Genomic DNA, 23,767 nt, shown 5'->3' with positions numbered 1-23,767 from the left:
TCAGCTAGGAAGTCAAAGGCCCAGGGATAGTCCAGGAATATGGACTTCCCTCCCCCTGTCCCCATGCAAACCCCTCTTCTTCTTCTTTTAATTTTATTGATTTGTTTGCAACATAAAGTAAGACAACAAAAGAATTTAAAATAGAAAGCGCCACGGCCCAGAAGGACAAAAGCGCAAAGACAACAGCACAGTTCCAAAGGGATCGTACATTATTACCGTATTTTTCGCTCTATAAGACGCACCAGACCACAAGACGCACCTAGTTTTTGGAGGAGGAAAACAAGAAAAAAAATATTCTGAATCTCAGAAGCCAGAACAGCAAGAGGGGTCGCTGCACAGTGAAAGCAGCAATCCCTCTTGCTGTTCTGGCTTCTGGGATAGCTGCGCAGCCTGCATTCGCTCCATAAGACGCACACACATTTCCCCTTACTTTTTAGGAGGGGAAAAGTGAGTCTTATAGAGCAAAAAATACGGTAACTCATACAAAGGTTCTCTTTGCAAATATTTCTAAAAGCATTCTCCATCTGTGAGTTCGGTTATTGTTGAGAATAGGGGTTCTGTGTAGTCTTAAATGTGGCCGTTTACTGGCCCCGTGCCTCGACGTTTGTATAGGAAATAAAATTTATGCCGTACGTAAGGAAAAAACGGTCATTTGAGCTCTGCCCTTTGAATACTTTCAGTGTTGCTGGATACTTTCAGTTTATGAGATTCCTTTTCAAGAAGGGTCGTTTGGCAAGCCCTAGAAGGCTGGCGATCCAAATCATTAAGATTAAAGGCTTCTTGGGAATTGGCAGTGCAGTCCTGAGATGAAAAAATCAGTTCTTGGCTTTCCAACCCTGGTTTCTGCAAATCTCAATTGCTCCCAAACTACCGAAAGAATTGGCCCGTTCCCCAGGCCCTTCACCTTGCTTTGTTGAATGAAGAATTAGGAGCCTGATGAGAGAGAGAGAGAAAGAAAGAAAGGAGGATTAGGAGCCTAAACAGGTTTGGCAGACTTATCTGCTAATCCACCAAGGTGTGTGGGTGTGAGATGAATTCTATCCGTCGGGTGGAGGAGAGTTCAGATGGATTAATATGAGAGCAGGGCATGGATGGGAAGAATGATGGTGGCATCTGAAGAGGTAGAGGCAGGGGCCTGTTTGTGCCAGGGCCAAATCCTGCCCTTTTCCTCTCCGAGCCCAGGATGTCCTGACGGTGGTTGTGGAGGACCTGCGCCTGTGCACCGTCAAGCCTTGCCCGGACCACGAACGCCGATTCTGCTTCGAGGTGGTTTCGCCCACTAAGTGAGTTTTCTCTTCGCTGTTAGGCACTCAAATATGTGTGTGTGTGTGTGTGTGTGTGTGTGTGTGTGTGTATTTGCACACACACAGAGACACACACATGACAGCTAGGCTGGTGACTGGGAGCCATAGCTGTCAACTTTTCACTTTTCTTACGAGGAATCCTATGCGGAATAAGGGAATTTCCCTTTAAAAAAGGGAAAAGTTAACAGCTATGCTGGGAGCGGCTGCCGAGACCACATAACACCAGCCTTGAAGGACCTACATTGGCTCCCAGGACGTTTCCAAGCACAATTCAAAGTGTTGGTGCTGACCTTGAAAGCCCTAAACAGCCTCAAAGGCCCAGTAGACCTGAAGGAGCGTCTCCACTTCCATCGTCCATCCGGACACTGAGGTCCAGCTCCGAGGGCCTTCTGGCGGTTCCCTCCCTGCGAGAAGCCAAGTTACAGGGAACCAGGCAGAGGGCCTTCTCGGTGGTGGCGCCCGCCCTGTGGAACGCCCTCAGGTGTCAAGGATATAAGCAACTCTCTGACTTTTAGAAGACATCTGAAGGTAGCCCTGTTTAGGGAAGTTTTTAATGTTTGATGTTTTATCGTGATTTTAATATTCTGTTGGGGGCCGCCCAGAGTGGCTGGGGAAACCCAGCCAGATGGGCCGGGCATAAATAAATTATTATTATTATTATTATTATTATTATTATTATTATTATTACTACTACTACTACTATTAATTACTGGGACACAGCAAGCTTGTCCCACCCCAAAAGGTAGCTCTTTGCATGGCAAGATGTCATGTTGCACAGGGACGTGTTGAAAAGGATCTAGGGAGGGAGCCACCACCGAGAAGGCCCTGCCTGGTTCCCTGTAACCTCAATTCTCGCAAGGAGGGAACCGCCAGAAGGCCCTCAGAGCTGGACCTGGGGGGGGGGTGAACGATGGGGGTGGAGACGCTCCTTCAGGTCTACTGGGCCTTTGAGGCCGTTTAGGGCTTTAAAGGTCAGCCCCAACACTTGGAATTGTGCTTCGAAAAAGGGATACAGTGGTAACCTCGGGTTACATACGCTTCAGGTTACAGACGCTTCAGGTTACAGACTCCGCTAACCCAGAAATAGTGCTTCAGGTTAAGAACTTTGCTTCAGAATGAGAACAGAAGTTGTGCCGCGGCGGCAGCAGGAGGCTCCATTAGCTAAAGTGGTGCTTCAGGTTCAGAACAGTTTCAGGTTAAGAACGGACCTCCGGAACTAATTAAGATCTTAACCTGAGGTACCACTGTATTGGCAAGCTGGAAGGTGTGCAGAGGAGGGCAACCCAGACTATATAGTATTGGAAGAGTTTAGACAGGAGAAGAGGGAGGCAGCCATCTTCAAATAAGAAAACAAAAATGGAGAAGGCCTGTTTTCCGCTGCTCCAGAAGCCAGGACCCGAACCTGTGGATTCAAATAACAATGAAGGAGATGCTGACTAAAGATGAGGATGAATTTTCTGACACTAAGAGCCGTTGGGCGGTGGAACGGAGTCCCTCAGAATGGACTCTACTTCCTTGGAGGTTTTTCAACGGAGGTTCGGATGACCACTGACTGCATCTCAGGGGTTGGGCTAGATGACCTCTGGAGATCCCTTCCAGCTCTGCAGTTCTGTGATTCTGTGTTCTCCCTCTTTGACCCTGCACTGTCCTTCCTCTTTCCCTGGCAGGAGCTGTTTCCTCCAGGCGGATTCGGAGAGGCACCAGCAGGCCTGGGTGTGCGCCGTTCAAAACAGCATCGCGTCTGCTTACAATGAGGAGCATCTGGAACCCCGGGGGCAGGTAAGGGGTTGCCGAACACCAGGAGAGTTAGCAAATTCGCAGTATTCCGGCCCCAAACCGTCACCCTAAGCAGTTGCACTTGGGCAAAAAAAATGAGAGGCATAAATACAAGATGGGTGACACCTGGCTTGAGAGCAGTACATGTGAAAAGGATCTAGGAGTCTCGGTTGACCACAAACTTGACATGAGCCAACAGTGTGACGCGGCAGCTAAAAAAGCCAATGCAATTCTGGGCTGCATCAATAGGAGTATAGCATCTAGATCAAGGGAAGTAATAGTGCCACTGTATTCTGCTCTGGTCAGGCCTCACCTGGAGTACTGTGTCCACTTCTGGGCACCACAGTTCAAGAAGGACACTGAGAAACTGGAACGTGTCCAGAGGAGGGCAACCAAAATGGTCAAAGGCCTGGAAACGATGCCTTATGAGGAACGGCTAAGGGAGCTGGGCATGTTTAGCCTGGAGAAGAGGAGGTTAAGGGGTGAGATGATAGCCATGTTCAAATATATAAAAGGATGTCAAACAGAGGAGGGAGAAAGGTTGTTTTCTGCTGCTCCAGAGAAGCGGACCCGGAGCAATGGATCCAAACTACAAGAAAGAAGATTCCACCTAAACATTAGGAAGAACTTCCTGACAGTAAGAGCTGTTCGACAGTGGAATTTGCTGCCAAGGAGTGTGGTGGAGTCTCCTTCTTTGGAGGTCTTTAAGCAGAGGCTTGACAACCATATGTCAGGAGGACTCGATGGCCCTTGTGGTCTCTTCCAACTATATGATTCTATGATTCTATGAAGACACCCACCACTTTTTGCTTATTTTTGCTCTGCGTGGGGCTGCCGTTGAGACTGACCCAGAAACTCCAGCGGGTGCAGAATGCCGCGGCGAGACTCCTTACGGGGTCCTCGCCGCAGGATCACATTCACCCGGTGCTTCACCAACTGCACTGGCTCCCGGTGGAGTGCAGGATCAGGTTCAAGGTGCTGGTTTCAACCTTTAAAGCCCTATACAGCCTAGGACCCTCGTACCTACGGGACCGCCTCTCCTGGTTTGTCCCACGGAGGACCTTACGGTCTTCAAACAAAAACATCTTGGAGGTCCCAGGCCACAGGGAGGTTAGGCTGGCCTCAATCAGAGCCAGGGCTTTTTCGGCTGTGGCCCTGATCTGGTGGAACGTTCTGTCCCAGGTGACTAGAGACTAGGAATATTGGTGTGTTGAATATAAATGTGATGAAGGCAGCATATAGAAGTATGCTTAAAATATGCCGCAGTACAGAAGCTTTGTGCAGAGTCTTGCCATACACAGGAAAGGATTTTTTAAAAAATATCTCTATATGTCTTCCAATAACTAAGTTACAGTTTTATATGTTTGCTGTTCCAGTGGAAGATAATCAAGTTCCATTTTCCCATTTGCCAGACTGACCTTCTCTTACCCTTATTAGATTTGAGGGTTTATTGATAGATGCCATTTCCGAGATGCTGGTGAGCTGGGAATGTATGGATGATGGGATATATTTTTTCCATGCACTCTGGCACTCGTCACGGCGCTCCATGTGCCAGAAGCGGTTTAGTCCTGCTGGCCACATGACCCGGAAAGCTGTCTGCGGACAAACGCCGGCTCCCTCAGCCTGAAAAGAGAGATAACCTCCTAGGGGCCCTTTACCTTTTTTAAACTTCTCCCATTTTTGCAGGTTTCTATTTTTGTCCTTGTTTTTCACTAAGGTTATAATTTCCTGACCTGCCTCTGGTGCTGTGCCTTTAAAACATTCAAACATTGTTGCAGTTGGCATCCACCCCTTCGAAATTTTCTTGTGCCCTGCAGTTCCCAAGGCTTACACGGTCATTGCCTTCCCATCCTGTATTGAGGGCTACCAACTTGGTTTTCTTGTGGCTGCCATTTCAAAACAAGGATTGAGATTCTCGAGCCCGGAATGCCAATTTCTGGAAAGTGGGGGAAATACATGCAAGCCTTTTTCGTTCCACTCCTCTGCAGCCCCTGGAGCGGACGGCATCTCTTTCTGCCGCAAAACTGCAGTCCCCCTCCAGCCGGAAGCTGCGTGCTGGGGTGGACAAGCAAGTCATAGACCAGGTGCAAAGACTGGAGGGCAACGCCCAGTGTTGCGACTGCCGGGAGCCGGCGCCTGAGTGGGCAAGCATCAACCTGGGCATCACGCTTTGCATAGAGTGTTCCGGCATCCACAGGTGAGCTGGCAAACTTAGGGCGTGGCGGATGGAGCGGATTCCAGTTCCTGGTTTTCTCTGCTGCTCCCTTTCCTGCTCTAAGAGGCGGGGCTTGAGGGAGGTGGGAGGAGCCTTGGAGAAAGGGGAGGGGCTTTGAAATACCATATTGGCCCGAATATAAGCCACACCTTTAAAATCGGAAGGGGGGAAAGAAAAAATATCCAAATATTGTTGTGGTTTAGTCGTTTAGTTGTGTCCGACTCTTCGTGACCCCCTGGACCAGAGCACATCAGGCCCTCCTGTCTTCCACTGCCTCCCGCAGTTTGGTCAAACTCATGCTGGTCGCTTCAAGAACACTGTCCCACCATCTCGTCCTCTGTCGTCCCCTTCTCCTTGTACCCTCCATCTTTCCCAACATCAGGGTCTTTTCCAGGGAATCTTCTCTTCTCATGGGGAGGCCAAAGTCTTGGAGCCTCAGCTTCAGGATCTGTCCTTCCAGTGAGCACTCAGGGCTGATTTCCTTCAGAATGGACAGGTTGGATCTTCTTGCAGTCCATGGGACTCTCAAGAGTCTCCTCCAGCACCATAATTCAAAAGCATCCATTCTTCGGCGATCAGCCTTCTTTAGTATATCTTATTAAGTTAGTGGCTGAAGTGGGGCTGAGATTGTGGGAGGAGCCTGTGGAGGAAAGGGGTGGGGCTTGCACACCAGGAACTGGAAAGGGGGTGGGGCTTGTGACAAAATGGGGAGGTGCTTGCCATAGATGGGAGGAGCCAGGGAAGAGAGGGTGGGGCTTGGGTACAATCCAAAAGGAGGGATTGCCATTTCTGCCACCCCACCTTGAAGGTTGGCCCCTCTGTTAGGAACATAAACAGAGCCCGGTGGATCAGGCCCAGAGGCATCCTGCTCTCACAGTGGCCGACCAGATGACTATTATGGGAAACCCGTAAACAGGATCTGAGCCTAAGAGCCCTGGCCCACCTCTGTAGTTTCCATCAGTTGGGATTCAGAAAATATTTCTGAGCCCGGCCACCGTGGCGAATGGCATTTGATAGCCCTCCACAGATTGGCCTCATCTTCTTTTCAAGCCCTCCAGGTTGTTGCCTGCCTCCTGTGGCAGGGAGTTCCGCAGTTTAACTGTGCCCTGCATGGGGCAGGATTGCCCCTTGCCTGATCTCTCCCTCCCTGTCTCCAAATTAGGAGTCTCGGAGTCCATTTCTCTAAGGTGCGGTCGCTGACACTCGACTCCTGGGAACCGGAGCTAGTCAAGGTAAATGCAGGGGCCTAATGGTGGGTGGGCTCCGAACTCCCCATCTGTCCGCAGTGGTTGGGAATGATGGCAGTGGCGTAATAAGGCCAGGTGGTACCCGGTCCCCATCTGTCCCCAGTGGTTGGGAATGATGGCAGTGGCGTAGCAAGGTCAGGTGGTACCTAGTCCCCATCAGTCACCAGTGGTTGGGAATGATGGCAGTGGCGTAATAAGGTCAGGTGGTACCTGGTCCCCATCAGTCACCAGTGGTTGGGAATGATGGCAGTGGCGTAGCAAGGTCAGGTGGTACCCGGTCCCCATCGGTCACCAGTGGTTGGGAATGATGGCAGTGGCGTAGCAAGGTCAGGTGGTACCTGGTCCCTATCAGTCACCAGTGGTTGGGAATGATGGCAGTGGCGTAGCAAGGTCAGGTGGTACCCTGTCCCCATCAGTCCCCAGTGGTTGGGAATGATGGCAGTGGCGTAGCAAGGCCAAGTGGTACCCGGTCCCCATCAGTCACCAGTGATTGGGAATGATGGCAGTGGCGTAGCAAGGCCAGGTGGTACCCTGTCCCCATCAGTCCCCAGTGGTTGGGAATGATGGCAGTGGCGTAATAAGGTCAGGTGGTACCCTGTCCCCATCAGTCCCCAGTGGTTGGGAATGATGGCAGTGGCGTAATTTAGGTCAGGTGGTACCCGGTCCCCATCAGCCACCAGTGGTTGGGAATGATGGCAGTGGCGTAGCAAGGTCCGGTGGTATCCAGTCCCCATCAGTCACCAGTGGCTGGGAATGATGGCAGTGGCGTAGCAAGGCCAGGTGGTACCCGGTCCCCATCAGTCACCAGTGGTTGGGAATAACGGCAGTGGCGTAGCAAGGTCAGGTGGTACCCGGTCCTCATCAGTCACCAGTGGTTGGGAATGATGGCAGTGGCATAGCAAGGTCAGGTGGTACCCGGTCCCCATCAGTCCCCAGTGGTTGGGAATGATGGCAGTGGCGTAATAAGGTCAGGTGGTACCCGGTCCCCATCGGTCACCAGTGGTTGGGAATGATGGCAGTGGCGTAGCAAGGTCAGGTGGTACCCGGTCCTCATCAGTCACCAGTGGTTGGGAATGATGGCAGTGGCGTAATAAGGTCAGGTGGTACCCGGTCCCCATCAGTCACCAGTGGTTGGGAATGATAGCAGTGGTGTAATAAGGTCAGGTGGTATCCGGTCCCCATCAGTCACCAGTGGTTGGGAATGATGGCAGTGGCGTAATAAGGTCAGGTGGTACCCGGTCCCCATCAGTCACCAGTGGTTGGGAATGATGGCAGTGGCGTAATAAGGTCAGGTGGTATCCGGTCCCCATCAGTCACCAGTGGTTGGGAATGATGGCAGTGGCGTAGCAAGGCCAGGTGGTACCCGGTCCCCATCAGTCACCAGTGGTTGGGAATAACGGCAGTGGCGTAGCAAGGTCAGGTGGTACCCAGTCCCCATCAGTCACCAGTGGTTGGGAATGATGGCAGTGGCGTAATAAGGTCAGGTGGTACCCGGTCCCCATCAGTCACCAGTGGTTGGGAATGACGGCAGTGGCGTAGCAAGGTCAGGTGGTACCCGGTCCCCATCGGTCACCAGTGGTTGAGAATGATGGCAGTGGCGTAGCAAGGCCAGGTGGTACCCGGTCCCCATCACTCACCAGTGTTTGGGAATGATGGCAGTGGCGTAGCAAGGCCAGGTGGTACCCGGTCCCCATCAGTCACCAGTGGTTGGGAATAACGGCAGTGGCGTAGCAAGGTCAGGTGGTACCCAGTCCCCATCAGTCACCAGTGTTTGGGAATGATGGCAGTGGCGTAATAAGGTCAGGTGGTACCCGGTCCCCATCAGTCCCCAGTGGTTGGGAATGATGGCAGTGGCGTAATAAGGTCTGGTGGTACCCGGTCCCCATCAGTCCCCAGTGATTGGGAATGATGGCAGTGGTGTAGCAAGGTCAGGTGGTACCCGGTCCCCATCAGTCCCCAGTGATTGGGAATGATGGCAGTGGCGTAGCAAGGTCAGGTGGTATCCGGTCCCCATCAGTCACCAGTGGTTGGGAATGATGGCAGTGGCGTAATAAGGTCAGGTGGTACCCAGTCCCCATCAGTCCCCAGTGGTTGGGAATGATGGCAGTGGCGTAATAAGGCCAGGTGGTACCCAGTCCCCATCAATCCCTAGTGATTGGGAATGATGGCAGTGGCGTAATAAGGCCAGGTGGTACCCAGTCCCCATCAGTCCCCAGTGGTTGGGAATGATGGCAGTGGCGTAATAAGGCCAGGTGGTACCCAGTCCCCATCAGTCCCTAGTGATTGGGAATGATGGCAGTGGCGTAATAAGGCCAGGTGGTACCCAGTCCCCATCCATCCCCAGTGGTTGGGAATGATGGCAGTGGCATAGCAAGGCCAGGTGGTACCCGGTCCCCATCAGTCACCAGTGATTGGGAATGATGACAGTGGCATAGCAAGGTCAGGTAGTACCCGGTGCAGAATTTTTTTTGTCAACCTCCCCATTGAAATTTCCCCTCCCTTATTCTGAATAGGATTCCTCGCAAGAAAAGGGGAAAGTTGACAGCTATGCGTCAGGGTAGGCTTGGGAGTTGCGGGCGCGATGTGCGCCGAATGTCACTCCCCTCGGTGTGGGGGGGGGGCGACGAGGGAAGGCAGGGTGTCCCCCCCCCAAGGGTGGGACATGGATGGGCTGGGCAGGGAGAGCCTGGCCACTGGCTGGGAAGGGGACGCACTGCGATGCAACCCAACCCTGCTCGGGGCCACAGACAGCACCGAGTTGCGTTTTGTCAGCCCCCCCCATTGATGGCACCCGGGGCGGCCTGCCCCCCCTTCCTCCGCCAGTCAGTGATGGGAGTTGTAGCCTAGGAAAAGCTGGAAGGCTAAAGGTTCCCTCTCGGTGCCTAATAGACAGTGGCGTAGCGTGGGGGGTGCAGGGGGGGCCGGCCGCACCGGGCGCAACATCTGGGGGGGGAGCGCGCTCGCACTCGCAGCTCTCTGCCCCTACCTGGCTCACTCACTCTCTCTCACTGCAGTGCTGGCTGTGCGAATCCGATCCGAGCCGCCGGGTCGGCGCCCACTGTGGAGGGGAGGGTGCCAGGCGTGCGGTGCGGTGCGGAGAGAGAGCGAGGGACTATCTGGGGGAGGGACAGTGCAGCGGGGGGGGGGGCGCAAATTACTTGCCTTGCCCCGGGTGCTGACAACCCACGCTACGCCACTGCTAAAAGAGATGGGTTGGGGGTGGGGTTGGCTAAGATGCAGCTTCTGAGATCCTCGCCTCCCCCTCCTCCTCCTCCTGCAGCTGATGTGCGAACTGGGAAACCGAGTTATCAACCAGATTTACGAGGCACGAGTGGAAGAGATGAACATGAAGCGTCCCCAGCCGGGCTGTTCGCGGTGAGGACGTCCCCTTCATTGAACGAGACGATAATCTTGATTGTCATTGTCCCATACAGAACAACAAAATTGAAAAAAACCTACATAAAGACATTCAAAAACCAACAAACCTGCTATCCCAGCCTGGTTAGCCCCTTAAAAACTCTGATACCCCATTTTTAAATACAATATACAGTGGTACCTCGGGTTACATACGCTTCAGGTTACAGACTCCGCTAACCCAGAAATAGTACCTCGGGTTAAGAACTTGGCTTCAGGATGAGAACAGAAAGCGTGCTCCGGGAGCAGCAGGAGGCCCCATTAGCTAAAGTGTTGCTTCAGGTTAAGAACAGTTTTAGGTTAAGAATGGACCTCCGGAACGAATTAAGTACTTAACCCGAGGTACCACTGTACTCCCATAGAGACTCCTTACACTGTATTTAAAACCAAAATCGGATTTGGATAGAAACTGTTTTTCAGGCAGCTAGTCCTCATCTTTATAACCCTGTACCTTCACAGAGCCTAGGACTTGCCGATCGGAAGGTCAGTGGCAAAAAAGCAAGCTCACACGTCTCCTCGACTTTGTATACTTACTTAAGAGGCTTGTTCTTAATTATATTTTGGGAATAATGCATGTTTTTAGGCAATAATAATAATAATAATAATAATAATAATAATAATAATAATAATAATTTATTTGTACCCCGCCCATCTGGCTGGGTTTCCCCAGCCATTGTGGGCGGCTTCCAACAAAGATGAAAAATACACTAAAATGTCACATATTAAACGCTTCCCTAAACAGGGCTGCCTTCAGATGTCTTCTAAAAGTCAGGTAGTTGTTTATTTCCTTGACATCTGATGGGAGGGTGTTCCACAGGGCAGGTGCCACCACCGAGAAGGCCCTCTGCCTGGTTCCCTGTAGCTTTGCTTCTCGCAATGAGGGAACCGCCAGAAGGTCCTCAGAGCTGGACCTCAGTGTCCGGTCAGAACGATGGGGGTGGAGACGCTCCTTCAGGTCTACTGGGCCTTTGAGGCTGTTTAGGGCTTTCAAGGTCAGCACCAACACTTTGAATTGTGCTCGGAAACATACTGGGAGCCAATGTAGGTCTTTCAAGACCGGTGTTTTATACTTTCGGAGTGTCCCGTGATCATATATATTATAAAGGAGTTGTGTTCTGTGTTATAAATTGAGTACTGCTTGGAGTATTCCATTGCATTTCTTAGGAATAAAACGATTCAATGTGGCCCGAGCAAAAATGGTATTCTGAAAGTGTAGCCCAGAGAAGAAAGTTTGAGATCTGGTGCTCTAACCACTACACCACACAGCCACAGAAGGAGAGAGATTTGTGTTTGCGTCTACACATTTGATTCCCTCCCTGTTTATTCAATACTCTATAATGCACCTAAAAGGTTCTCAGTGCTCCCTGTCCCAGGGGCTGACGCGTTCCGGTAGACACGGCACAAAAGGAAAGAGGGATGGGGAGGGAAGAGGAGTGTTCAGGTACCTGCAACTTCGTTGGCTGATACCATGGTGGCCAGAAAGCACCTACCGTCGGTTGCCCAGTAGGTGGTGCTGTTGCATAGGACTGATCTGCACCAACCCTCACTCTCTAAATGGGGTGGGGGGGAGAGAGAGAGATGAAAGGGCCACTCCCATCATGCACCAGGAAACTTTGGCTCCTCCCCCTTCGCTTGTCAATTCTGTGCAGGGACGTTGTCAAGACTCTGAACATGTGCTAAATTCACTTTTGGTACCTGTCATTGTTATAAAAATTAAATTAAATTAAATTAAATTAAATTAAATTAAATAATTAAATTAAATTAAATTAAATTAAATTAAATTAAATTAAATTAAATTAAATTAAATTAAATAATTTCTTCTTCTGTTTCTCTGCCCCAAGGTTGGAGAAGGAGACCTGGATCAGGGCCAAATATGTGGAAAAGAAGTTCATCACCCAATTCCCGAAGGCCGGGGCGCGGCTGCATCGAGGTGGAGAGGTCCGAGGGATCGAGAAGCCCAAACCGTTCCCCAAACCCAAACCTCCGGGGCAGAAACGAGGGGCCGCAGGTAGGGAGAGAGGCTCTCTTCCTTCTGCCTGCCCTTAGTGGGTTTCTGTCGCGGTGTTGTGCCAGAAGCGGTTTAGTCCTGCTGGCCACATTACCCAGAAAGCTGTCTGCGGACAAACGCCAGCTCCCTCAGCCAATAAAGCGAGATGAGCACCGCAACCCCAGAGTCACCTTTGACTGGACTTAACCGTCCAGGAGTCCTTGACCTTTTACCTTTACCTGTTAAGGTAACAGCTGCACCACCAGCACTCATCTTCTCAGCCTCCTTGCTGAGGTGTAAAGTCATAGAATCATAGAGTTGGAAGAGACCCCAAGGGCCATCGAGTCCAACCCCCTGCCAAGCAGGAAACACCATCAGAGCACTCCTGACATATGGTTGTCAAGCCTCTGCTTAAAGACCTCGAAAGAAGGAGACTCCACCACACTCCTTGGCAGCAAATTCCACTGTCAAACAGCTCTTACTGTCAGGAAGTTCTTCCTAATGTTTAGGTGGAATCTTCTTTCTTGTAGTTTGGATCCATTGCTCCGTCGTCATTGCATAATGCAGTGCAGATAAAGAAACCGATGGGTTTTACCCAAACGCTGAAAGAATATACCGTTTCTTACTGGTCCCCTTTTTTTTACTCCTACAGGAAGCAGTCCAAGCCGAGCCAGCCCAAATCCAGGTATGTGTCTCTCACAGCCAGGTATACTTTGAAAGGCGGTGGAGGTTTGTTTTTGAGCTCAGTTTAGGAGGGATGGGGACCATAGCTGTCAACCTTCCCTTTTCCCCTGGGAAATTCCCTTTTTCCAGCACCGTTTCCCGCTGCTGTCCCGGATTGTTAGATATCCCATAGACTGTCCCCAGGACAGGTGAGGCTGCCGATCCCTTATTTTCAAATCTGAAAGTTGACAGCTATGGATGGGGACACACCTGGAAGAGAGCTGGGCTGGGTGAGAGACTCCATCTTTCCCGGTGCTGTTCAGTCCTGGCCCCAGAATGCCAGGACGCATTTATTTATCTCCTAAAATTCACACGCCGCTTATAGACTCACAGAATTGCAGAATCGAAAGGGGTCGTATTGTCCAAGCCCTGGCATTGCAGGAATCGCAGCTTCGTTGTAAAAACAAACAAACAAACCTCAAAGCAGATTACAAAAAAAGGACAAAGCAATCAGTTAGATTTTGAAATGTTAAAACAGCAACGGAATAAGAGCAGATTCGAACTCGCAGCGGCTTCCTGAATGACTGGGTAGGCTTGCCCAAACAAAAATGTTCGATCTCTGAGCAGAGGGGCTAGTATCCTGACAAGGCCTTGCTTCTGTCGGCAGTCGGGTGTCAGCACTGCTTGCCAATCTGGGCCGAGTCAAAGGCGTTATTATCCGTATACAAAGCCCTTAACAACTTGGGGACCAGTTTACTATTAGATCTCCTTTGGTCCACTTGGCTGCTTTGAATGGCAGAACTGGCACCACCGACACTGTGGAACTCCCTGCCTCTTGAGAGCAAGCAGCTGCCTTCACTGGACTCCTTTCAGGGCCTGCTAAAAACATCCTTGTTTCGACAGGCCTACCCAGATGCATAGGGAAGTGGAGGCAATTTTAATGTGTATGCTTCAAAGTGCTGTTGTAAATTTCTCTTGGTTTCATAGTAATAATAATAATAATTTATACCCTGCCCATCTAGCTGGGCTTCCCCAGCTACTCTGGGCGGCTTCCAACAAAATATTAAAATACAGTAATGCATCAAACATTAAAAGCTTCCCTAAACAAGGCTGCTTTCAGATGTCTTCTAAAAGTCAGGTAGTTGTTTATTTCCTTGACATCTGGTGGGAGGGCGTTCCACAGGGCGGGCGACACCACCAAGAAGGCCCTCTGCCTGGTTCCCTGTAGCTTTGCTTATCGCAATGAGGGAACCGCCAGAAGGCCCTCGGAGCTGGACCTCAGTGTCCGGGCAGAATGATGGGGGTGGAGACGCTCCTTCAGATATACTGGACCGAGGCCGTTTAGGGCTTTAAAGGTCAGCACCAACACTTTGAATTGTGCTCAGAAACGCACTGGGAGCCAATGTAGGTCTTTCAGGACCGGTGTTATATGGTCTCGGCAGCCGCTCCCAGTCACCAGTCTGGCTGCCGCATTCTGGATGAGTTGCAGTTTCCGGGTCACCTTCAAAGGTAGCCCCACGTAGAGCGCATTGCAGTAGTCCAAGCGGGAGATAACCAGAGCATGCACCACTCTGGTGAGACAGTCTGTGGGCAGGGAGGGTCTCATCCTGGGCACCAGATAGAGCTGGTAAACAGCTGCCCTGGACACAGATTTGACCTGTGCCTCCATGGACAGCTGTGAGTCCAAAATGACTCCCAGGCTGCGCACCTGGTCCTTCAGGGGCACAGTTGCCCCAGGGAGTCCTCCACACCCGCCCGCCTCCTGTCCCCCCAAAACAGCACTTCTGTCTTGCCAGGGTTCAACCTCAGTCTGTCAGTCTGCTCAGGCTCTTTTCATAAATTGCATTTGGGTTTCTTGCCATATATATATTTTATGGAATGAATAAAATCCTGGAGAGGTGCTGCTGCTGCAGCTGCCAGCCAGTGTTGGCATTCCTGAATTAGATGGGCCAGTGGTCTGACTCAGTAGAAGACAGCTTCCTAAGTAATCCATGCCGGTGGCTGTTGCTGGTCTGATTCTCTCTGCCACCCCCCTCTTTTTAGGGGCAAGGGAAGGGGCCTCCCCAAGCCCCACAGACAACCTGCAGAGTTTGCACCCAGGGGCCTTGCTCTATCACGCTGCCGCTGCACCCCCAAGCCTGCCCACCATGGCGGACGCCTTGGCTCACGGCGCTGACGTCAACTGGGTGAACGCGAACCACGAAAGCCGGACCCCTTTGCTGCAGGCCGTCGCCGCGGTGAGTCTGTGTGGGGCTCAGAACTCTTTTTTTTAATTTATACACCAAAAAAAGGGAGGGGAACCAAGACAAGAAATACAAACCAAACCATGATAAGGACAATATTAATTACAAATCAATAAAATGAAAAGTGGTCCTTGAACTATAGACCCGACCTCCCATCCATTCCTTATTTTAGTTATCTATTATTTGTCACCAATACATGTTTTTGTCTTAATTCCACCCCCCCCCCAATTTTTTAAAATTAATTTTCCAGAACAATTGTAAGACAAACAAACAGACAAACATACATCCTAATTGTAGTTAAACCAGTCTTAATAACGTTAAGTGACTTCCTCAAATGCCCCTGATTGAATTTCATTGTATATCATTTTAACAGTTTTCCAAAATCAATCTTTAAAAAAAATTAACCTGATCACTGAGCATCTTTCATTCTTTCTAGTCTTGGCTTTAAACATCTTAATTCCTATTCTTACATTTTTAAATCCTAAGCCTACCTAATATTTGCAAGCTTTTCCAATTAAGTTATCTTAACATATTTAGCTAAATAGTCTTTAAATTTTATCCATTCTTCCTGGTACTACTCCTCCTTCTGGTCGCGGACTCTTCCCGTCAGGTCGGCCAGCTCTGAAAAATCCATCATCTTCATCTGTGAACGTTTTTGTCTTAAATTAACTTATTATTGATTTATCTAAGCTTTCAGATCTTCCTTAAATCTACTACTAAAGTTATTCAAATGCTGCAACAGAGTTTAAACTACTGTAATTGTTTTTCAAACAAACTTGAAAGACTTCCCATTTTGAGATGAATTCCAGTTTGGGTTTGTTCTTTATTTTTTCTGTTGGGCTCAGAACTCTTGACGCTCTCAAACGCCAACCCACTTCCCTCATTTCCCCACTTAACCTTCTTTTTCTCTCTTTCTCTACCCAGAATTCTCTCTTGGCCTGCGAATTCCTTCTTCAAAACGGAGCCAGCGTCAACCAGCCAGACAGCAGAGGCAGAGGCCCCCTTCATCATGCTACCATCTTGGGACACACTGGGTAGATATCTCGCTCTATCTATATCTATACATATATCTGCCTATATGCATAGAAATGGAAGGCTGTCGCCAGGTTGCAGTTCGCTGCAGCCAGCGCCAACGCCAGCGTGGCAACAGAATGGCGGGCAGGCAGGTGTGGAAGAATCCCGAAATTTCCCTAAGACAGGCAAGCAGCCGCGGGAAGGGAGAGAAGGGAGACTTCAGGGGGAGAAAAAGGCTATTGATGGTTGAATCATTGTGTTTTAATATTCTGCTGGAAGCCGCCCAGATTGTAGTCCAATCTCCAATCTTTCACCCAAAGTGGGATTCGAACCCTCAACCCTTGTGCTCTACCGACTGAGCTATTCCTTATTGACAATTGGTTCAGCTGGTTGGTGTGAATTACAGTGGTGCCTCGCAAGACGAAAAGAATCCGTTCCGTGAGTCTCTTCGTCTTGCGGTTTTTTCGTCTTGCGAAGCAAGCCCATTAGCGGATTAGCGCTATTAGCTGTTTAGCGGCTATTAGAGGCTATTAAAGGCTTAAGGGATTAGCGGATTAGCTGCTAAAAGGCTATTAGCAGCTTAGTGCCTTAGAAAAAGGGGGTGGGGAGCGGAAAAAAACCCCAGGAATTGCAAGACATTTTCGTCTTGCGAAGCAAGCCCATAGATAAATTTGTCCTGCGAAGCACCTCCAAAACGGAAAACCCTTTCGTCTAGCGGGTTTTCCGTCTTGCGAGGCATTCGTCTTGCGGGGCACCACTGTAATTCTTTCCAGACACTGGGAACGAATAACCTTTATATTGTAAAGGGATTTTGCTGATAGCGCATAACGATCTATTTATATACGAGGCTGTGAGAGATCCCTGTCATGTGGAAATATTGAATATGTGTCTTCCCTGTTTTGTTTCCTAGGCTGGCCTGCCTCTTCCTCAAGCGCGGGGCCAACATGAACGCCGTCGATGGGGAAGGGAAGGACCCCCTCAGCATCGCCATAGATTCAGCCAACGCGGATATCGTCACCTTGTAAGGGAAATTCTCCACCCCTCACCCGCCCCCGTGTCCCTTGGGTGCCAAATAATCCCCCCCCCCATTGTGAAGTCTTGGGTGTGAATTCTGAAGCTCTTCAGAGGTTGAAGGGGAAGAGAGGGATTCTGGGAGGAAGTTGGCGGGACATCGGCCATCTTGAATCTTGGCCTTTGGATCTATAAATGTGTTATAACACTGTGGCACCAGATGGCGCTGTCGGGCTGAAATTGGAAGTCCATTTCCATTGTCAGCTTTTACAACGTTTTTTCCATAGCGTTTTTCTACAGCTGTGTAGATCCAGCCCATATCTGGTTTCAGCTTCTTGTCGATTGTTCTTCTGACGTTTTTAATAGCTGTTCTTAAATTGCTTTTACTGGTTCTTTTTCTAAACTGCTTTGAGGATTTTTGGTTTTTTTACAACCAAGTGGTATGCATAAATTTTACGAAATATATAATCAACAAAATAAATTGAACGATTGGGTCTGTGGCTGGTAGGGGTTTGGGGTAAGATGGGGGAGAGAAGGGGCTGAAATTCATTTTTTTCTGTTGTGTCACATGACTCTTTTTCTCTTCCCATCCACCTTCCCTCTTTCAAAGATTGCGATTGGCCAAGATGCGTGAATCTGAGCTTGCCCTCGGCCAATCAGGTGAGTCTCAGCTGTGGGGGGTGGGAACACAATTTCACATCAGAATTCGCTCTATCTCCTCGAAAATCTTCCGGAATCAGTTTCCCATACGCTCTCAGTCCTCATTTGCTCCATCTGTAAAATGGGAACAATCTGGCAACGATGGCCAACAGGTGGACAAACAAGTGATGGGTGTTTGCTGTTTACACACCCGGACATAACAACGGCTAAAAATTAATTAATGTTACAGATAAGTAGCAAAACCCAGAAGCTGGTGTTTAGGCAACAGGTACAAAATTAACAACCAAATAACTGAGATAGCTCAGTCGGCTGAGCAAGACGCTCTGAATCTCAGGGTTGTGGGTTCGAGGTCCACGTAGGGCAAAAATATTCCTGCGGTCAGGCTAGATGCCCCTCGCGGTCCCTTCCAACTTGACAATTCTACACGATAATAAGTTTTTATCTCAGGCTGCTATTTTTATAGAAGGCAATAAACAGCTCAAGTTAACCCAAAGGTTTTATAATGTGAGGAGAGTCCCCAGTTTTAAGTTTTTTAAGCCAACCTGCGCCATGGAGCCGTTGTCCCTCAAGACTTGAGCCAATTTTCTTTTATTATTCTATTTTTCGACAAGGACAGTTTGGCCAGATTTTGCTGTACTGATTTGTCAGAGAACACACACACTCTCTCTCACAACACACAAACCTCTTAGTGCTTCCAAGATCTCGCTATTATTATGAGCCTGGCTGCTAAGTAGGAGGGCACTTAATTGAAGGTTTAAGCTGTAAGATAATATTCGTCTCTTGTGAAAAGATTGAGGAGACCCAGCTCTGGAGATTTTGTCCAGCAAATTCGCTGTACCCTGTGGGAGGGAGTTCCGCAGGTTAACTAAGCGCTGTGTGAAGAAACGCTTTCTTTTATCTGTCCTGGATATGCCACCATTGGCCTTCATTTGTTCCTTGGCGGACGTTCCCCCAACATGACCAGTAGGTGCTGGGTTGTGGGTGCAAATCCTGCTTCAATGCCAGAGAGTGGCTGGTGCGATTCAGGCAGGCTGAGGTGGCGATCTGGGGTCCTCCTTCCAGGACGCAAACAGATTTCCGATGCTCCCTGCCCAGGGCCCTTGCAGACTCCTAGCTGCGGTCCTTGCATTGGAGCGGGCTGGACTAGATGAGCTTTGGGGTCTCCCTCCCTGGTCCTGAATGGGGCAACTGTGCCCCCAAAAGACCAGGTGTGCAGGCTGGGAGTCATTCTGGACTCACAGCTGTCCATGGAGGCGCAGGTCAATTCTGTGTCTAGGGCAGCTATTTACCAGCTCCATCTGGTACGCAGGATGAGACCCTCCCTGCCCGCAGACTGTCTCGCCAGAGTGGCACATGCTCTGGTTATCTCCCGCTTGGACTACTGCCATGTGCTCTACGTGGGGCTACCTTTAAAGGTGACTCGGAAACTGCAATTAATCCAGAATGCGGCAGCCAGACTGGTGACTGGGAGCGGCCGCCGAGACCGCATAACACCGGTCCTGAAAGATTTACATTGGCTTCCAGTATGTTTCCGAGCACAATTCAAAGTGTTGGTGCTGACCTTGAAAGCCCTAAATGGCCTCGGTCCAGTATATCTGAAGGAGCGTCTCCACCCCCACTGAGGTCCAGCTCTGAGGGCCTTCTGGCGGTTCCCTCCCTGCGAGAAGTGAGGGCCTTCTCGGTGGTGGCTCCCGCCCTGTGGAACGCCCTCCCATCAGATGTCAAAGAAATAGGCAACTATCTGACGTTTAGAAGACAACTGAAGGCAGCCCTGTTTAGGGACATTTTTAATGACTGAAGTTTTAATGTATATTTAATCTTTAGTTGGAAGCCACACAGAGTGGCTGGGAAAACCCAGCCAGATGGGCAGGGTATAAGTAATAAATTATTACCTGATTTGCGTTTCTGTTGAAACAAGAAAACAAGAAAATCTTGTTTTTAAGTTGTATCTCAATCAATTGTTTTATATCTGGTGTTAGCCACCCTGAGCCCGGTCTTTGGCTGGGGAGGGCGGGGTATAAATAAAATGTATTATTATTATTGTTGTTGTTGTTGTTGTTGTTGTTGTTGTTGTTGTTGTTGTTGTTATTATTATTATTATTATTATTATTATTATTATTATTATTATTCCCTATTCTTCCCGCTCTTCCAGGAGATGAAACATACCTCGACATCTTCCAGGATTTCTCCCTCATGGCGTCCAACGATCCAGACAAGTTGACCCGGCGGAGTTATGATCTGAAGCTGACGACGATGTGAAGTTGGCCCCCATCCGCTGAAAGGAGCAAGAGGCCTTAAGTCACGTGCAAATTCCCGGTGTGACACCTGAGTCGAAAACAAAGGACCGTCTAGTAGAAGCCCCTCTCTCCCTTCAGCCCCCAAAGTGATTTTGGTGACTTTGTGGAGTCGGACAAAAAGAAAATATTTCCGTGGAAGATCGCGGGAAACAAAGAACCAATCTCCCCACATGACTCTGCCCTCCACAACTCCTGTCTTTTATTTATTGCTGACAGACGAGGACGTAAAAAGCTGTACCACCTTCTTGGCCCTTGATGGACACAGAGATAAAATTACGGATTATTTCTCCTCCCACCTCTTCGAAACCAGATTACAGTCGTTTTATTTTCTTCCCGGGGCCTTGAAAAGGGAGATACTCCTTGAGGGAGCAAAGGGATTTGGGGTCGATAAAGGATTGTGTAGGAAGAGGCAGAGATTAAACACATCTCCCTGGAATTTGGGAAATGGGGTGTTTCATCTCTGTGTGTGTTGAAATTCCCGGGTGGTTGGAACCGGCGTTTTTTTCCTGAGGTTAAAATCTAATTTTGCTGGTAGAGCAAACCTGCCTCAAGGTTTGCCCATGTTTATTTCATTCGTAATCAGCTGAGCGTAAACGGAACTTTCTTTGTCTTTTAATTTAAATTGTGGTCTGGACATTTTAAATAAACTCGCATCACTGGCCAAACCACCCCAAATGACCAAGCCAACTGCCTTTTCCGTGTTTTAATTTTCTGCCTCTGTGTGTGAGTGTGTTCTTGTTTGTTTTTCAAAAGACTGGGATTTGTTTATTTCATAAAATCTATACACTGCTTGAGAGTTTGGGGGTGCGGAAGCCCCAAAGCGGTTTTGAGAAAAAGCAAAAACGTCAAACTTGCCAAAAGTTAAAATAACGACAAACTAAAAATAGATTGCAACTCACACCAACTTTCTAACCATCACGGGCAGGCGTCCTTAAGCAAGAATTTTTTCAGCAGGCGCTGAAAAGAGATCCGTGAAGGCACTTGTCTGATATAAATAGGTAGGAAGTTCCAAAGTTTGTGTTGTTGTTGTTTAGTCGTTTAGTCGTGTCCGCCTCTTTGTGGCCCCCTGGACCAGAGCACGCCAGGCCCTCCTGTCTTCCACTGCCTCCCGCAGTTTCGTCAGACTCATGCTTCGAGAACACTGTCCAACCATCTCGTCGTCCCCTTCTCCTTGTGCCCTCCATCTTTCCCAACATCAGGGTCTTTTCCAGGGAGTCTTCTCTTCTCATGAGGTGGCCAAAGTCTTGGAGCCTCAGCTTCAGGATCTGTCCTTCCAGTGAGCACTCAGGGCTGATTTCCTTCAGAATGGAGAGCTTTGATCTTCTTGCAGTCCATGGGTCTCTCAAGAGTCTTCTCCAGCACCAGAATTCAAAAGCACCAATTCTTCGGCAATCAGCCTTCTTTATGGTCCAGCTCTCACTTCCATACATCACTACTGGGAAAACCATAGCTTTAACTATACGGACCTTTGTTGGCAAAGTGATGTCTCTGCTTTTTAAGATGCTGTCTAGGTTTCTCATTGCTTTTCTCCCAAGAAGTGGATGTCTTTTCCCCCAAAGTTTAGTAAAGGTAAAGGGACCCCTGACCACTAGGTCCAGTCGTGACCGACTCTGGGGTTGCGGCGCTCATCTCGCTTTATTGGCCGAGGGAGCCGGCGTACAGCTTCCGGGTCATGTGGCCAGCAGGACTAAGCCGCTTCTGGCAAACCAGAGCAGCGCACGGAAATGCCGTCTACCTTCCCGCCAGAGCGGTACCTATTTATCTACTCGCACTTTGACGTGCTTTTGAACTGCGAGGTGGGCAAGAGCAGGGACCGAGCAACGGGAGCTCACTCCGTCGCGGGGATTCAAACCGCCGACCTTCTGATCGGCAAGTCCTAGGCTCTGTGGTTTAACCCACAGCGCCACCAGGCAGGCCCCACAAGTAACCCAGAGATGCATTTTAAATAAAAGGACACATTCTGCTCATGTAAAAACACACTGATTTCTGGACCGTCCACAGGCAGGATTGAGAAGGTGGTTGGGCCGGATCCGGCCCCCGGGCCTTAGTTTGCCTACCCATGAGGTAGGGCTTTTGAGAGACTGCCTGCTTTGTGGGATGGTGCCTGATAACACAAAAAAAGACACACATAGACACCCGGATGTAAAATTGCATAGTGTAATTGATACAGACATAAAATTGAAAGGCAGTTTCTATGTCTTTCTGAAGGCAGCCCTGGATCAGGAAGTTTTTCAAGTCTGATGTTTCGCTGTTTTCTTTTATGTTCTGTTGAAAGCTGGCCAGAGTGGCTGAGGCAGCCCGGTCTGATGGGTGGGGTATAAGTAATAAATTATTAGGTCCTTCTGCAAATAATAATAATAGTAATAATATCAGAAGGTGGTAAGCTCTCCATCCTTGGAGGTTTTTAAAGCAGAGGTTGGATGGCCATCTGTCATGGATGCTTTAGCTGAGATTCCTGCACTGAAGGGGGTTGGGATGGATGACCTCTGAGGTTCCCTTCAACTCTACAATTCTATGATCTAGAGCAGAAAGACACCAGGTGACCTGTGTGCCCGTTCAACCTGCTGACCAGGTGCTGTTAAAGGCGGAGGGGGTAAGCCAGCTTTGTTTTTGTTTTTAAATAATATTTATTAGATATTTTATAATTATGAAAAGAAAAAACAATCAAGAAAAACAATACATAGAATCAACAAACAATACATCAACAATAAAAAGAATACAACATAAAGAAAAAAACAAAAACACACATCCAAATTTTATATCTATATCTTTCATTAGCTTATTTCCTCGACTTCCTCGCACCTCCCTTTTTTGTATTCTGGTTCAAATTAACTGGTTCAACAAATCCTTTCCCTCTTCTTCAATTTTTGTTCTATAATTTATCCTAACACAATTTAACTTTAAATTTTCCACTTGATCGCATTAACACTTAATATTCATATAATTCTTAATAACACTTCTGCTAAAACCATGTAGCTTCGTTCCAATATTCTTCTAACATTCATTAATTTTGCAATATTTCTGTAAATATACTTTAAATTTTTTCCAATCTTCTTCCATCGACTCTGGGGTAAGCCAACTTTGTCCTACTCAGAGTAGACCCATTGAAATCGATAGACCTATCTTAGACATGCCCGTTCACTGCAATGGGCCTGCTCTTGAGTGCAACTAGTATTTGCAAGTGCAATAAAAGACAGGAGAGGAATGTGCTCTTTAAAGCATTTAATACCCTGCTATTCTGCAAACCAACCAGTGGCCTGACTCTGCACAACGCCTCTTCCTATATTCATAGAATCAAAAGAGTTGCAAGGGGCCACAAGGCTCGTCTAGTCTAAGGTTACCAGATTTTTTTCAATGAATCTGGGGACACTTTTCAACTTCAATGGATTTTGTATGGGGACTGATTTGTAAATCTCTTGACTGTCTGGTAACCTTATAGTCCAACCCACTGCAATGCGACGTGGGTCTCGAACCCACGACCCTGAGATGAAGTGTCTCACATTCTACTGACTGAGCTGCCTAGCCGCTGCTATATTCCTCCTGAGCAATTGGCCCAGGGCTAAACCAGCGAGGGTTTCATAGAATCATAGAGTTGGAAGAGACCACAAGGGCCATCGAGTCCAACCCCCTGCCAAGCAGGAAACACCATCAGAGCACTCCTGACATATGGTTGTCAAGCCTCTGCTTAAAGACCTCCAAAGAAGGAGACTCCACCACACTCCTTGGCAGCAAATTCCACTGTTGAACAGCTCTTACTGTCAGGAAGTTCTGCCTCATGTTTAGGTGGAATCTTCTTTCTTGTAGTTTGGATCCATTGCTCCGTGTCCGCTTCTCTGGAGCAGCAGAAAACAACCTTTCTCCCTCCTCTATGTGACATCATTTTATATATTTGAACATGGCTATCATATCCCCCCTTAACCTCCTCTTCTCCAGGCT

At 48.9% G+C, this 23,767-nt stretch overlaps 2 protein-coding genes across 2 annotated transcripts in view; one reads left to right on the top strand and one right to left on the bottom strand.

Annotated features, from left to right (window-relative positions):
* The window catches only part of ACAP1 (ArfGAP with coiled-coil, ankyrin repeat and PH domains 1), a 50,020-nt gene extending 29,506 nt beyond the window's left edge, over positions 1–20,514 (top strand). The window contains exons 12-23 of the mRNA XM_083410213.1: positions 1,183–1,283; positions 2,972–3,083; positions 5,069–5,277; positions 6,458–6,527; positions 9,823–9,917; positions 11,798–11,964; positions 12,596–12,628; positions 14,650–14,843; positions 15,774–15,883; positions 16,774–16,884; positions 17,485–17,534; positions 19,687–20,514. Of these exons, the coding sequence (XP_083266339.1) occupies positions 1,183–1,283; positions 2,972–3,083; positions 5,069–5,277; positions 6,458–6,527; positions 9,823–9,917; positions 11,798–11,964; positions 12,596–12,628; positions 14,650–14,843; positions 15,774–15,883; positions 16,774–16,884; positions 17,485–17,534; positions 19,687–19,793 (1,359 nt within the window). The 3' untranslated portion in view covers positions 19,794–20,514. The remainder of the gene's footprint in view (positions 1–1,182; positions 1,284–2,971; positions 3,084–5,068; positions 5,278–6,457; positions 6,528–9,822; positions 9,918–11,797; positions 11,965–12,595; positions 12,629–14,649; positions 14,844–15,773; positions 15,884–16,773; positions 16,885–17,484; positions 17,535–19,686) is intronic.
* A 907-nt stretch (positions 20,515–21,421) lies between these two features.
* The window catches only part of LOC310663001 (monocarboxylate transporter 13-like), a 72,956-nt gene continuing 70,610 nt past the window's right edge, over positions 21,422–23,767 (bottom strand). Inside the window, exon 6 of the mRNA XM_083410470.1 lies at positions 21,422–21,690. Coding sequence (XP_083266596.1) covers positions 21,586–21,690 — 105 coding nt within the window. The 3' untranslated portion in view covers positions 21,422–21,585. The remainder of the gene's footprint in view (positions 21,691–23,767) is intronic.

Source organism: Podarcis tiliguerta (genome assembly GCF_965153285.1).
Source record: "Podarcis tiliguerta genome assembly, chromosome: 13".
NCBI lineage: Eukaryota > Metazoa > Chordata > Lepidosauria > Squamata > Lacertidae > Podarcis > Podarcis tiliguerta.
The sequence above is the reverse complement of the archived record's forward strand: the minus strand, read 5'-3'. Positions and strand labels throughout refer to the sequence as shown.